Source organism: Arachis stenosperma, chromosome 6 (genome assembly GCF_014773155.1).
Source record: "Arachis stenosperma cultivar V10309 chromosome 6, arast.V10309.gnm1.PFL2, whole genome shotgun sequence".
Taxonomy (NCBI): domain Eukaryota; kingdom Viridiplantae; phylum Streptophyta; class Magnoliopsida; order Fabales; family Fabaceae; genus Arachis; species Arachis stenosperma.
The window spans coordinates 1,417,519-1,434,451 of record NC_080382.1 but is presented as its reverse complement, the minus strand read 5'-3'; the positions used below and the strand labels follow the sequence as shown (position 1 = coordinate 1,434,451).

Genomic DNA, 16,933 nt, shown 5'->3' with positions numbered 1-16,933 from the left:
ATAATAAAAAGTAAAATTTTAATAACAGTTTTACTAAATATTATTTTCTAAAATTGGTCATCTAAAATTTTAAATTAATAATTATTCTTCAAATACTTACACAATAATACTTATTTCGTGTTATGTATTATAGTAAATTGAGTTTATGAACTGATTCAATTTATCATGTATTTTCTATAATAATAAATTAAATTGGATTGATTAGATTTATTAAAGAATTTAGTGCAGATATAATTTTTCACTTGTTTTAATAAATTGAAATGGCCTAATTCGATTTATTTATATATTTTATCTTATTAATAATTAAATTTATCTAATTTAATTTATATAGATATATTTAAAACAGATGTGTAATCAAATAATTTTATGTAGGACATCTGTATAACTTTAATCTCTATTTATTAACGTAAATTACCTTTGAATTTATATTATGTTTTATTATTATAATTCAATGGCTAAATTATAAAATTAACATGAATGTTTTTTTTTCCAAAGATAGAAGACTCGAATTCACGACCTCTTAATTGAATATGAGAGACCTCTTAAAAAAAATTAACATGAATGCTATACCCCAAAGAAAATATAAAATGCAGGGTCTCTAAAAATTATAATCTTTATGTTGATAAATTTTATTTTTCTTAAAATTTTAATAATTTTTATTTATTTTTTTAATTTTGTGATCTTTACCCAACAAGAAAAATAAAGCTAAAAAAACAGAAAAGTAAAAAAATACATAAATAAATAATAAAAATTACTAAAATTTTAGAAAAAAAATTGTTAATATAAAAATTATAAAAAATAAATAAAAAATAATTAAAAATATATTTGTTTTTTTATAGAAAGATTGGTTCTTCTTCTTAAATATTATAAAAAAATTTGGTCCTTCTTAGTAATTTTAATATCAAAAGTTCCTTTTAATAATTAAATCTTCCTAACGGTCCTTTACAATAATTTTCCCTTCTTTTTTTATATATATTAATGAAGGGTGTGGAGGAGACAAAACTGCTGTCAGAAATTAAAGTTTTTATCTTTTTAAAGAGAAAGGGCAAAAAAGTTAAATAGGGTAAATGAGATAGATAGGGGCATTCTAGTCAGTGCAGGAAAGGAACTGTCATTCAAGACTACAGCGTCAAGAAACAGAATCATGTTTATGTTTTATATTCCCTCATTTTTACCCCTTCAAACACTTTCTTTTTTTCCTGTCTCCATCCAAACCTACTGTCCACCCTTTTCTTTCTCTATTTTTCTTTCCCTCCAAAGCCCTAAATTTTCTTCTCTTTCTTTACCTATTCATCAAAACAACAACTACAAAAAGGAAGAATATCATTTTTATATGGAACATTAACATGTGATGATGAAAGTTTGAGTTTGCTCCACCCTTTTAAGGAAAAAAACCCAATCCCTTAAGATTTCTTCTCAGAAATCAAAGCTCTTATACTAAATCTAAAAAAAAAAAAAAGAAAAAAAGCTACTACTATATATCAATTCTTTTTTTCTTTCCCTCCTAGTATTGCTCAATAACTTACAAAGTGCAAACACCAAAAAGAGGAACAGTCCCTTCACACTCCCATCAATCTCATCACATTCTCAAACATCAATTATATTATCTCTTCTGCTTCATCATTTCCAGGTACATAATACACCACATGCATCATCACTTCTCTCTTCTATCTATTTCTTCTGTTTTTTTTTAATTAAAATAATAATAATAATATTATAAGTATATATGTACTATGTAATATCAATCCCTATAATCAGAGATTTTGTTTCATTCTCCTCTCACTTTTTTTTTTTATTTGTGTCCTTTGAAGGTTTGTTGTTTTCATTAACAGTAACTTCTGAAAGGAAAAAAAAAAAGATTAAAATAATAATAAATAAATAAAAAAATTGTATGAGAGAAATGAAATTTAAAGGACTAGTGTGTCCTGTGGTGTCCAAATTATAAGTATTCCTCTCACACACTCTCTTCATCACCATGGCTAGGGAACCCTAACAAAGAAGCAACAACACCAACAAATTCAACAAAAGAAGAAATTGAAACTCTTGGATCTGAAAACCAAAGCCTGAGATCGAGACAGGTTCTAATCTTCCATGGATTCAATTCAAGAATTTATGGACACATGTCACTCTGCTGGAAACACCTTCACCACCACCACCACCACCAACAACAACAACAACAACACCGTGGCTGGAACAAGTGGTAGCTCATCGTCATCTCCGGCGGGTTCAACGACGAGCAGCAGCCGCTACGAGAACCAGAAGCGGCGTGACTGGAACACTTTCGGACAGTACCTGAAGAATCACCGTCCTCCTTTGTCCCTCTCTAGGTGCAGCGGTGCACATGTTCTTGAATTTCTCCGGTATGCAACACAAAACTCATAATAATAATTAACTCACCATGCATCTCTCTCTCATGTTTTAATTTCCTTCTAAGCTATGATTTGTAATACACTAGAGAATATGTTAATCAAATAAACTCGAGAGTTTATGATAATTTTCAGACCTAAACTTACAAACTCGCAAGAGATTGCGAGTTAATTTCATATCTACTGTGATATTACTTGTTTCAAAAACTTAGATTGACAGAAAGAAAGAGAAGCAGATAAATGATTATATCTCTTTTAAGATATTTTAATTTACTTGTTTTCTTTAATGTTTTTGTGGGAAGGTACCTGGACCAATTTGGGAAGACGAAGGTGCACACGCCGATCTGTCCATTCTACGGGCACCCGAACCCGCCGGCGCCATGTCCGTGCCCTCTGAGGCAAGCCTGGGGGAGCCTGGACGCCCTCATCGGCCGGCTCCGTGCGGCTTTCGAAGAGAACGGAGGGAAGCCTGAGGCGAATCCGTTCGGAGCACGCGCCGTGAGGCTCTACCTCCGCGAGGTTCGTGATCTGCAGTCCAAAGCAAGAGGTATCAGCTATGAGAAGAAGAAACGCAAGCGTCCACCGCCACAACAACAACCACAACAACAACAATCCAATATCGGCGTCGGAGTCGGAGTCGGAGTCGGAGTAGTACTACCTCTTCATCATCACATGCCACCACCTCCAGGTGCAAGAACAACTCATCATCAATAAACCAAATAAATAAATAAAATTCTCAATTCTACTCTCTCTCTCTCTCTCTTTCTTGATCTTCATCTTTCTCCCCTCGGTCTATATATATATATATATAGGGGAAACTGAATGAACCTTGATGCTTAAAGCTGAATCTGAAATTTGTGAAGACAATGGTTTAATTTAATGTGGTGAATGATATAATATATAATTAGGGTTTGTATTATTATTATTTTGCCTTTTGTAATTTTGGTGGAAGGTGCTAGCTGCAATGTGGTATGGTCCATTGTTATGTTAAGTGTGTTTTGTTTCAGAAGCAAAAGTGTAAAGAGGATCTGGGATCTTCATTTTGATATAAAAAAAAAATATATGATGATGCATCATCGTCTTTTAAAGCAGCAACAGTGCGGTACTGCTACTGGTAGTAGTAAGACACACTTACTGATGCTACTATATAGTAAGTAGTGGAGACTACTGAAAAAGTTGCTTCCCCTTCTCATCACTCTAACTCAATGTACATCCACATACACCATCATATCTATTTATATATTTAATTTCGGATGGAAACTCAGCTGCAGTCGACTTTATATGAAGTTGATAATTAAGAGTTGTTAGATAATTTTATTTATTTGACTAAATTTGCATTTAATAGTTCTTAATTATCAACTTCACATAAAGTCGACAGCACTTGAGTTTTCACCTTAATTTTCGTCTCTTACTTCCAACTGTTTTTTTTTTTTTTTTTACTTTTCATTTAATTTGTCACCAAAATCCATATCCCATGCCATTATTATTATTATTATTATGTGATAATCATGATCTACATATGTATGTCAAACATTATACACTTGCAGATTCTATGAATAGGGGCCTTTAATTTGATGATCATATATATACTTATCACTTTTGGGATATGATATCCATTTTATTATATGTACATTCTTGAAGTTTTTTGCTTTTGGTGTCTTCATTCTTAATTGAACGGTTTAATAATTTTGGAGATATATATTACTTTGTATAACAAAAACACAGAAAATTAATTTTTAGTTAGTCAATATTAACTAGTTTTTTATTTAATTTTAATTTTTTTTATTTTTTTAAGAATTTAGGATTTAGGTTTATAATTTAAAATTTAGGGTTAAGAGTTTATGATTTGAAATTTAAAATTTGAAATAAATATAATAATTTAAAAAAATTATTTATATTGACTGAAAAAATTAGCTCCTTAGTATTATTTTTGTATAATTATCATGTAGAACTGTTAAAATAAATTGATTATATATATGTAAATATGATTTTTGTTGATTTTACTAGATGTTATATATGTATAGTTTCTAATTCTTCTTTTTTTCTATTCACTTCCACTTTTACTGCTTAATGTCCCCTCCAATTGTATTTTTGTGTGGACAATATAGAATTATAGCGCATCCTAAAGCTCAATCATAATGAGTTCTGTTTCAGGTTTCTCTCTCCCATCACCACTAACTGTTGGCAGTTAAATGGGTTCAATTTTAATTTTTTATATACACACACTCTTGATTTATATGTATACTCAGTGGTGCTGTCATTTCAATTGAAGGGAAATAACAAAACAAAGGCAAAACTAGAAATTAATGGCAGACAATGTAATTAATTTCTAATGACCAAATGCCACAAAAGCTTCTATTATCAAGCTTAATTATTTTTACTGTATATGACCCTATATAGTGGCGGAGGCTTCAAAACAATTATTAAGTAGCGTTTGGTAGAGAGACAGAGATGGAAAAATTGAGACTGAGAGACAGAGATTAAGAGATAGAGATTGAAATAAATTTTAGTATTCTATTTGGTGCAAAGTGTGAGACAGAAATTGAAACAAGAATGAAATTCTAATTTAATTTGTACAAAAAATAAAATTGGAATTAATTAATTGAAATGAAAGTATTTTAGGTATAAAATGTTATTCTAAAAATTTTGGTCCCTTGTATCTTTACTTTTTTGAGATACTGAAATACTGAAATTTGAGGTTAGAGACAGAAATTTTAATATCAATTTTTGAACCAACAAACATAATACTGAGTCTCAGTCTCCCAATCTCTATCTCAATATTTCAAAACAAACGCTACCTTAATCTTCTTATAGAGTACCATATGATGTCATTAATTCACTTGCATGTTTTCAAATAATTTCGATAGATCAGAGACCTGTTTAAACTGCTAATAATCACTTCTTGCATTGTGGAAAATAAATTTCTTGAATGAAATGTTGAATTACAGATATAATATAATATTCATGCTTGAGATTTTTGGCTTAGTAATGTTTGAAAACTGGTAAAAATGTTTCCTAACAAATTAGTTGCGGATAAAAATTTAGAAATAACAAAAATATCCTATATAAGATTTTAAAATATGATAAGGGTAGTTCAACATGAAGTAAATAAAGAGACAAATTGATTTCACATCAAGACATTTTTTGTCATATTTTTTATTTTTTGAATGTATTTTTGTTGTTAATTTTTTGGGTATTTTTGTTTGTGGGACTAAATTTGAGAAATAATTTTAGTGATTTACTCGTTTGAAAATTATTGCTGGCCGGATAGAAATATAAAAACAAAATTTAATTTTGATACATTATTAATATAAAATAATTTTATATATGTATTTAATTACGTAGTATTATATCACTAAAAATAACTATTTTTTTATTGATCGATAAATATATAATTATTCAAAAGAATAGATGTGATTGAACAATTATGTAAAAATTTTATACTATCTATTAATTAAATCTTAAATTCATAAAAATATTAGAAGAATATAAATTAATCTATTTCAAAAAAAAGACATATATATAAAAATTCTAAAACTTCGAAACACAAAGTTCAATATATCATTTGGAAAGATAATAATACAAGTAGGTTGTAGAGAGAAGATATATCAAATAGATGGAGATAGAGATGACAATAGGTCTCCATAGGGGTCACCTGTCCCCGTCTCCAGAAATTCTTCCTGTTTCTATCTCATCTCTGTGACGGGTAATGGGGACCTCGTCCCCGCCGGATATTAGGATATCCGTAGATATCTGCGGGATTTAGAAGAATTGAGAAAATAAATAAGAAAAAAATTTTAAAAAGAAAAATAAATCCAGTAAATAACAACAATTTCACAAAAATTTTAGTATTATGATCAAATTTTACAGTAAAAAACTAAGAATTCAAACTCTAATTCCAATTTTATAGCAATAGAATCTAACTCTAATCTAAATTTATCAATCAATAAAATCTAAAACCTAAACATAAATCTAAGTTCACATTAATAGAATCAAAACCCTAAATTTAAACCCAGTTCACATAAACAGAATTTAAACCCTAACTACAATGTCCCAATTTCATAACAATTTCATCAATTAAAAATCAAAACATATATTAAAACCAATTTAATCAATTAACAAAAACATCCAACTTAATTATTGCAAGGTAGCCGGCCACAGAGATGAAACACAATCGTCATCGTGTTTGCTGAGCAGAGGTGACGTAGAGTCGTGGTGAAAGAGGCGTCATCGACGTCGTGGAGTAGAGGCGTAGCTGGAGGAAGCTTGTCATCAACGTCGCAGAGGTGGAGGCGGCGGTGAAGCTAGCAGCAAGTAGTGAGCAAAGCAGTGAGAGGAAGAGTGAGCGACGATAGCGACGGAGAAAGGCGAGGAAAGTGAGCAACGACAGCGACAGAAGAAAGTGAGGGACTGAGAGTGAGAACGCAGAGATTGAGTGAGAGTGTGAAACGACTGTGAGAGAGAGGCTCATATGAGAGAGTGAAGTGAGGGAGAGAGAGGCGCAGGAATTATGGTTTGAGGGGGTAGGGTTTCAACAAAATTATATATATATATATGAGGTTATTTTTATAATTTTATAATCACGGATAACAAATGAATATCCATAGGCAGAAATTTTTTTTCTGTCTCCATCCTATTTATTATACGGGTACTCATACCTGTTTCTCATAGAAAAAAATATCCTTTAAACTTATTTTTCGATAGGTAAATTTTCGCAGATATCTACCTCATCAAAAATTTTTACCATTTCTAGATGAAGAGATAGTCATTTAAATGGTGAATAAGAAATTGAATATGATGATGTTAATTTTAACATAATCTATTATTAGCTATTGGCAGACAAACATGTCCCTAAACAAACACGGTTTGGGTCATCCCATTCGGATTGTGTTTATTTTGTCTCAAAAAGGAGAATTGTTTTTTCCCCCAATGAGTTCCCTTCCCTCTACACTCATGAAGAGGCACCTATTATTGTTGTACCTCCATCTGGCCAACCCAGAATCCAATAAGACATTGGATTCATGCACAGTGGACGAATGAGATTAGCAAATTAAAGCTCCTTATTTGAAGTGAGTATTTTAGTGGGGTACATGCATATATATTAATATGTATCACACTCCCACTTCTAGGCATAGAGGCTCTATTCTTTCCTCTAATCATTGTAGGTATGTATTTATATTATTTATATTAAGCACACATTAAAAATTAATATATACTAATTTAATAATTAATTTTTTATTATGTTTAGATTTTAGCTACGAAATCTATATATATGTATATGTATAATTAATAAGGTTTATATGATCAAATTAAAGCATTAGCTTTATGACATGATTAATTTGTTGACTAATTGACGATCCCTAAGTTAATTATGTGATTGATATCATGTAATAGGTTCAGTATATAGTAATATAATATCATTTGAGTTTACTTTTAATTAATATATACACACGAAGAGTATAAAATATTTTATTTAATTATTTAATTATATTTATTTTTTTAAATAATTATTTATATGATTAATATAAAAAATAATTATTTTATTGATATAATATTATATAATTAAATGTATATGTAAAATTATTTTATATTACACATTTAACATTGCAACCAATATTTCATATATTAAGAAAAAGAATATTCGAAATTCTTAAAACTAAAAATATCTAAAATTAATTAGAATAAATATCTGAAATATAAATTCATCAAAAAATTATTTTTAACGAGTTTTATAATAAATTTATTTGATAATCTCTTATAATATTAATTGAAATTAGCTATTATAATCTTAATTCCTAATATTATTCATAATTTAAAATAATCGCTTTTATATAAATTCACTTTTCTTAGTCGATATCCACTACCTGTATCTAGCTATAAGCCTACCTTAGTCCATTCAAAAGTTTGGCTGCCTGTTAAAAAGGTTTATTTAAAATTTCCAATTGATAATAATAAGACTATTGAATAATAAAAGAAGTCTATAACTCTTAAATAGATGAAGGGGTTTCCTAATATTTGACAAAATCTAGGATAGAGTATTTATATGGTAGTTTTAAAATATTAATAATCTTTTGAAGGCCATCAATTTATTTATTATTTTCTTTTTAAGTATAAATTATCAGTAATTTCATAATATTATGAGTACCAAAATGTAGTGATTTTTATTCTAACAGTAATGATCCGTCCGAACATATGTTCCGTACGATTAAGGTTGCAATGCATGTAAGATTTATGATGAGTGTCTTGCAGAATTTGAGTGATGTATAAATGATAAGGATGAACAATATACTAAAGCCTGTTAATTAATTAGGACAATCATAATACCTATACTCATAAATGAAGTAGTTGAACAACTTTAACTTTTATTTATTTGGTTTTATGTTAATAAGTGACCAGTGTTTTTAACCCCTAATTATGTAATTGTTGTCGGGGTTTGAATCTACTTTGTGTATGTAGTAATTTATTGGTCAATGATAGACTTTTAAATAAAATTTCGATCCGCGATGAATTGGTCTTTGACCTGTCAAGTTGAAGAGTACCGTAAACAAAAAAAAAATTATGTAACTGTTGTTATCTTTTAGTAATTATTCTAAAAAATAACTTAAAGCATATAGTCTTGTACTACTCAAAATTTAATTTTTTAACATTTATTTAAATAAATAAATAAATTAATTATTCAACTAATCTAAATTGGTTATACTCTACTACTGTATATAAGGTTAAAACTAATTAATAACTGGAATTTATTTAAGAATTAGTTTGGCCATAAGCAACCTTAGCTTGTAATTACTCTACATTTAAACATTCTGACTTGGTGGTGAATCTTGACTAATCTCTCACCTTAATTATTATTAGTGGGTTATCCCCTTTCATTATATTATTTCTAAGTATGTAAATTGTAAAATAATTTGTTACCAATTTGCAAATGTAATTTTTTTTCTCACTAGCACGATTTAATTTTAGCTAAGCTAATAATTTTTTAAATGGATTTTTTTTTAAAAAAAAGTGAAGATAGGCGAAAAATAAATATTGTAATTAAAATTTTCAATAGAATGTATATTATTGTATAACGGCATTGTTACACGCTTACACTTATAATTATTTTTGTAAAACAGACTAACCAAAGTTAAATTACTAATTGGTCCAACAAATTTTACCTAAAAGAAAACACATGTGATTTACATTTTTTTTCTTTCTACTACTATATATTTAATTTTTATTAATATTTAAAAAAATATTACCAAATCATATTAAAATATTACTTATATATATTAATAATATTTTTACAAATATTAAATATACTCTATGTTATTAAAGAGTTTATTAACATTCTTCTAAAAATTTAATAACATTATTTAGTAAAAATATTACAAAAGATATTCTATAATAATATTTTAAAAAATATTACAATAGACTATTCATGTAACACTTAAAGAAATGTTATAATAAATATTTTTTGTAACACTTAGAAAAATATTACCATAGATAATTTTTGTAACACTTAAAAAATATTATCACAAATATTTTTTGTAACATTTAAAAAAATATTACCATGGATATTTTTTGTAATACTTAAAAAAATATTATCATAAATATTTTTTTATTTGTAACACTTAAAAAATATTACAATAGATCTATAGCAATACTCTAATAAATATTACAAAAGATCTTTGTTAACAATATTAGAAAAGTATTATTATTAATTTAAATGCACAAAATATTATATACTCACTTTACAAATTAAATCGTAGATATATAACTTGGATGATTTTTATATACATAAGCATACCCGACTACAATTAAAAAATCGATCAAAACAGAATTGTAAAATGAAAAGCGTGATACATAAATGATTGAGACACTCAATTATCCATAAAAGAATATAGAAGATAATTATTTTTTTGCACACTTTAGTACTGTCTTGGTAGGTATTCAATGGTATCCCAGACTTTGCTTCCTCGCTTGCACTTGCAACAGACTGGAACAACCGATGCATTAAGGTTCAACGGTTCATTGGTAAGAAAAATGATAATCCGGCCATGTGTGACTGGTTTGACATCATGCGGACTAAGAATCCGGCCATGTGTGACTGGGCCAACCGGATGGAGTATGACAAGTGAACCCAACACGAGGATAGCAGTCTACAGTTCGGGCACATGACGACCAACATTAGTAAATGTGTGAATTTCATATTAAAGGAAACTCGCAACCTCCCGGTCACTTCGTTGGTTAAGTCTACTTACGAGAGGCTTGCTGAGCTATTCGTGGTCCGCGGACAGACAGCAGAGGCACAACTTGGATCTGGGCATGAATTTTGTCAGGCGTTGGTGAAGGCTATTGATCGGAACATAAGAGACTCAAGGTGCTTCATTGTCACGTTATACGACAGGCACCAATCAGAGTACACGGTGGCTAAGACGACACCAACCGGAAACTTCTCTCTAGGAAGCTATCGAGTTTCCCTTAAGGATCACTCATGCGGCTGTAGCCACTTTCAGGCTTTTCATTACCCATGTTGTCATGCCATTGCATGTTGCGCCCATTCGCACCTGAATTGAGCGTCATATGTTCACGAGGTGTATCGTATGAGTGAGGTGTTCAACGTTTACAAGAATGGGTTTGTTCCGTCTATCCCAGAAGGCATATGGTCCCCATATGCTGGACCCATTCCTGATCGTAACATGAGGCGTGCAAGGGAATGTCGTCCGAAAGCAACTAGGATCCGCGGTAGCATGGATCAGTCTGTTGAAAACCAGCCGAAGCGCTGTGGCCTCTGCCGTCAATCTCATCATATGCGGAGGAACTATGACCAGCGAAGATAGACTGCTGACAGGGATGGTTAGATGTTATGATGTTTATGGTGTCGTTGTTGTTGTCTAAGTTGTATTAGCAAGTCTTTATTTGAGTAATGTAAGGTTTTTTGAGTCAATTAATGTCGTGAATTTGTTTAGTGAATTAAGTTCGTCTGTTTAACTCCTATTATTTTAGATGTTTAATTGAAACACTTTGGTATGCTTATGATTTATGAATGCGCGTAACAGTTGTGACAATCTACTTCGTAGCCGTAGATCCTAAAACATATATAATTATCATACACATATCAAATAACATACAACAACTGTCTAAAACGTAAAACCATAAAAATGATGCTAAGAACAGAATGAAACATAGTTCCCACCATATGTAAAAAGATCACATAACTAATCAGAATCCTCGATGGTGTCACAGTCATCATCGTCAAAATAACCAAGCAGGTGACCTCCGGTGCCACACAAAAGAGGACGCCTCACCCTCCTCGATCGCTGATTTGCCTTTGGTGCGGATGTCTGTGGCGGAACGCCGCTGAATGCTGATGCTAGGGTCCCACCTAATGCGAACCAGGGGTCAGATGGAGAAGCTGCAGGCTCATTAAGGACAACCGGCAACTGCGGCTGAACATCGTGACTCGGTAGCTAGTACTCGGCAAACTGGGAATGATCCTCAGGCATCTGTGGCCTATAATGGGTCGCATCATCGTCCCTCCGCATGCCTGCTATATCCCTAAAGAACTCTGACTGACTAATAGGATCATCGATGTCCATGCCAATGGCCGCGTTAGTAAAGTCAGCGAATACCTGTGGCTCGACACTCCCGAACAGCTGAGAGCTACCCCCTACATCTAGGTGGGCTGATCCATCCCTGTGTCCAAACCCCCAACATCCTCACCAACAGCGTGCTGAAAACCGTCATCCGCAGCGGATGGTCCTGTACCTCGAGCCCGTCCACGACCATCCCGCCAACACTGTCATCTGGGTCTATGTCAAGGAACACGATAATCCACAACAACTCCATCATCAGCACCACCACGGTCCTCATCCAAAAGGTCGTCGAGCCATCGCCACTCTCGATCGATGGTACGTGTGCCTATACGCCACGTCGATCCACTCGCCTGTTATCCGGTCTGTCGTGAACCTGCACCCTGGGAGGTGCCTGCGACGACCCTCGGTGACGAGCCTCCTCAGTCAAAACAATCGGCCTCGGATCATGAAATGCAATATCTGGGGATAGGAATCTATGGGCCACACGGCACCACCACTCTAGCAAGTACTCAGCTGATGGACCGGGGTTAGCTACTCGATCGACCGGTATGACTGAATCAATCCAGTTCTCCCAATACTGATGCCACTCCTGATAATATCTGGGGAACCATCGGTCTCCACCCCTTCCATCCTTCGCATGGAGCCAATCTATGTTCAGAGCCGACTAAGGGAGATGCTGAACACTGCCGAACTGCGATACCACCCTATCCACCTGGTGCCAGTCAATCGCAGCAAAATATATCAGGCTGGTGACTGCTGTCCATAGCATACGGTGCTCGTCAACTAGTATCTTCGGATGAACAACAGCAGCAACCTTGGGAGAAGAATAAGGCTCCCACACAAACTGTATTGAAGAAGTTAAAGATAGGTAAGACCATAAGATTAAACATGAACCAGTACTAATAAGAGCAATAACTAAACGACTCACATCGGGAACACGCAATCTATCCAAAGAAAGGCGTGCAGACATCACTCTTTGATCCCCTGCATCGTTTCTCGGTAGATATGTTGCCCACCTATAATTTTTCATTCAAAGCATGTCATAACAAACAATAATACATGAAATTGAACAAGTTATGGACCGAAAATAATAAACCATACCTGGATGCAAGCAAAAACCTAAACACACCAAAACCACTAGGTCTCAAACTGGGAAACCTCCAGAAAATCCAAGACTGTAGAAGCTGTAGTGGCCTGGCTAAGTTAACAATGTTTCTGTTTATCCCACGACAAAGACATCTATACAACCAGGCTAGTGCAGACGAGCCCTATCTATATCTACCCAAATCGTCCAACAATGCCAAATAAGGCAACCAGCGAAGGTGAACTCGGTTTGCGTTCTTGTCCGCAAACAGCTGAGATGATAATAACATCAGAATATAGGCACGCGCGTATACACGCACCGTCTCTTCACTCGCGTCTGCTGGGAGAACCCAGAACCTCTCATGAAACCATGTGTAGCACACCGTCATTTGCTTGACTTTATTCTGCGGCGGTAACTCCCCAAACAACTCTCGAAACCACACCCATGCGGGTCTTCCGTTCTCCATCAAATTCTCAAAGTCAGTCAGGCACCCACTAACGGTCTCCCCATCGATGGGCAAACCCATCTGATATGCCACGTCTTGCAAAGTGATGGTGCACTCCCCAAACAGCATGTGAAAGGTGTGGGTTTCAGGACGCCACCTCTCGACGAATGCGCTAAGTAGAGGCTCATCAACCCAGAACCACTGACTGTTCAGCCTAGTGAGGTGATACAACCCAGCGGTCTCCAGATATAATATAATCCGGTCGTGTAAAGGTATATTCTGTTGTCTTCTTACACCGCTAATAACCCTAGTAGGCTGCAAAATGTGGGTAAGGAAATCCTCAACATACGACCAATACTAATAACATCAAATACAATTTAAAAAAAATTATTAGATACCCACATTGGTTTTCTATTTTCTCTAATGATAGTAATAACAATAATCAAACAATAAGAATACCAACAGGAATAATTGTACTAATAATAACAATAATAATAATAATAATAATAATAATAATACTAACAGCTCCCAATACTAATAAAAATAAAGTTAATAATAATAATAATAATAATAATAATAATAATAGCAACTCAGAATAATAATAATAATAATAATAATAATAATAATAATAATAACTAACCTCTTATTCGATGTATCCACCCACGTGCGCAATGCCATTTAGCCGGTACATGCGAGTTTTGTCCTCCATGGCTCCACTACCCAAATGTCACCAAAACCTCCAAATCTCTCACTCAAACTCTCTCAACCACCAAGCTGCAACAATTTTGGTTTGGCACAATAATATTCGTTATGACTATCTACGGATTATGTATTTATACTACTATCAGTGTAAACCGTGGTAGTCAAGAGGAATTTATGTTCAGAACTTTTTCTTCATAAATCGTGCTTATGACTACTTATTTTCTTTCATAATCCGTGGTGAGCAGCCACGATTTATGCTCAAAGTTTTTCAACTGAAATCCGTTCAAGCCTCCCCACAGTTTATGAAGAAATTCGAAATTATAGTTAGTTTTCACAGTTTACATAGTAAACAAAACAAGACACTCAGGTAAAGACTTTTCAAATATTGTATATAGATAAAGGTTTCTCTCATTTAATTTATTTAAATACATTGTCCTAAAATTTATTTAATTTGTTTTAAAAATTAAAGAACTTTTGTATTTTATAAAAAAAAATCATACTTTATATATATAAATCTTTATAAATATAAATATAAATTATTATTAATTAAATACTAATCTAAGATAATAATATTTGTTAGTCTCTAATATCATGGCTATTTTTGAAATATTATATATAGAAAGGAGGGATTAGAAGATATTTTGAAAAGGTCGAGGAAATTGAAGCAGTTATGAGGGAGTTGATAAATGAATGAGAAATGGGGGCAATAGAAGCCAAAAGGGGGGCAGAAATTAAAATTTAGGTTCCCCATAACTGTGTGTGTAGTGTGTAGTGAGTAGTGACTGCTGTTTTCTGATATATATGAAGCAAAATGAGAAGCCTTCGTCCAATCCAAGGGGACAACCCACTGCATTCCACGTTTTCTACACTCTTCTACGGATCCCTTCATATCCCAATTATTGCACCCCAACTTCATATCAATCACGGGAAATTTCTAAAATCAAGTCAAGTTAATTAATATACAAAATTATTATGAAGAAATGAGTAGTTAACACAACAGTCACGAGAAACTAGTTTGTTTATGGGAGTGGATTTTTTTTGGTAAAAAAAAATAGATAATATTCAGTGTCTAATCTAATTTTTTATTATTTTTTTTATTTAATTTTAATCTTATTTATAAAATTAAAAATAAAAAATCACACTTTATTCTTTTAAGTGAATTTTTTACTGCAGAGGATCCATTTCCGTTTGTTTATACATGTTGCTCATAGCATCTCTGGAACGGATTAAATTTGTATTAGATCCAATCACCTTAGTAACATGTTTTCCAAAGCATATATAACACTTCAGTTTACGGATCTTACTCTACGTATCAATGAGTCGCACATGAAAAAACATTTTGAGCAACTTTAATAGCCAATAATGAATCTAAAGATATAATCCGAGGATGTAATGCGAGTGGCATATCAAAAGTCAGTTCATATAATATATATATTATTGTTTAATTCATTTTTATTATATATTTTTATATTTTAATATGTATTGATTTAATTGATTATTTTTATGTACACTAAGTATAATAGGTAAAATTGTAGTTAGATAAGTTATCTTTGTCATGAAATTATTTTTTTTTTTTTTAAAAAATGTCAATGAATAATTATATTTTTAACACGTTTTTTTATATAAAAATTTCTTATGATTTATGTGAATTTTTCATCAATTTATTTATTTTTTTTATAATATTTTTTTGAGGTCAATAAAGATTAAACTATAAAATTTAAAATTATAAAAAATTATGATATTATGTCATAAATTTTTTTAAAATTTAAATCAATAAAAAATATATAAATAATTATATATATCTCTAACAGAAATTATTTTGTTATTTTTAAATTAAAATTGTTAGATGACAATTAATTACTTAATTAGACATTAGGATTTAATTTAAATATCAGAAAAATAATTATTATTACTTACTGAATATATGTGTACACTAGTCAAAGAGAGATTCCATCCAACTTATGCATGTGAATTTGCAAGAGCTAACCAAGTGAAGCTCAGTGAGGTTTCCAATACACACTTCATCCTCTGCATTATATTGCATGGAGGGTACAAAGTACATTTCATTAGTTCATTCTTGCATTTGTGTGAAGGGAAGATAATTATTAGTTAAAAAAAATTTTGTTAGGGAGACAATGATTTTTGTAAATAATATAAACAATAAATTTTAAAATTGATCTAATAAAGTAAAAATATACTGTATTTTTAAATTATCCATCTAAATCTTAATATTAAGATAATTATTCGCACACTTAATAAATTAAATATCTACTTATACTTTTTCATTATCTACCTGTACTTTTCCATTAATTAACGAAGGCATAATTAAGTAGCTAGTGTTGATGAATATCCAAAAATCAAAGTATTAGAATGAAGAAAAGAATGATGGAAACGCGGAGCCCAAAGCAGAATCTCCGTTAGCACTACAATGCTACGCAATCAGTAACTTCGTACTTCCTTACCGATGTGACATATCCTCATATATATAAATTTAGTAATTTATTACAAAAATAGCCATATTCTTTTCTAAAATACTCTTTTATTTTTGGCTGAAAACTAGTACTACTATTATCGACAACCTTCTTCACTCGCCTACGTACTAAACTTAAAACCTTCTAAACCATATTTTTATGTTTTTTAAGCGAGAATTTCTTTCTTTTTTTTTTTCTTTTCCATGATGATGAACACAAACTCGAGAAATCTATCAACTTGTTTTAAAGAATTTCAGTTTAATTTATTCTTGAAAATTATCCATAAA

The 16,933-nt window shown here is 31.5% G+C and overlaps 1 protein-coding gene across 2 annotated transcripts; it reads left to right on the top strand.

Annotated features, from left to right (window-relative positions):
* Positions 1-1,421: 1,421 nt before the first annotated feature.
* Positions 1,422-3,612, top strand: LOC130935731 (protein LIGHT-DEPENDENT SHORT HYPOCOTYLS 4-like). Of its 2 annotated transcripts, XM_057865609.1 has the most exons (3): positions 1,422-1,630; positions 1,984-2,360; positions 2,669-3,611. In XM_057865609.1, the coding sequence occupies exons 2-3, from the start codon at positions 2,092-2,094 to the stop codon at positions 3,078-3,080; spliced, it is 681 nt and encodes a 226-aa protein (XP_057721592.1). In that variant the 5' UTR covers positions 1,422-1,630; positions 1,984-2,091; the 3' UTR covers positions 3,081-3,611. The 2 variants fall into 2 exon arrangements, with proteins under 2 accessions (XP_057721592.1, XP_057721593.1); XM_057865610.1 differs by lacking the exon at positions 1,422-1,630 and having other exon boundaries at positions 1,927-2,360; positions 2,669-3,612.
* Positions 3,613-16,933: the final 13,321 nt, after the last annotated feature.

Excerpts from the sequence above, each read along its gene's own strand:
- LOC130935731 (XM_057865610.1), top strand. The coding sequence starts at position 2,092 with ATGGATTCAATTCAAGAATTTATGGACACATGTCACTCTGCTGGAAAC. Across the intron at positions 2,361-2,668 it reads CATGTTCTTGAATTTCTCCG|GTACCTGGACCAATTTGGGA; the intron begins GTATGCAACACA and ends TTTTGTGGGAAG.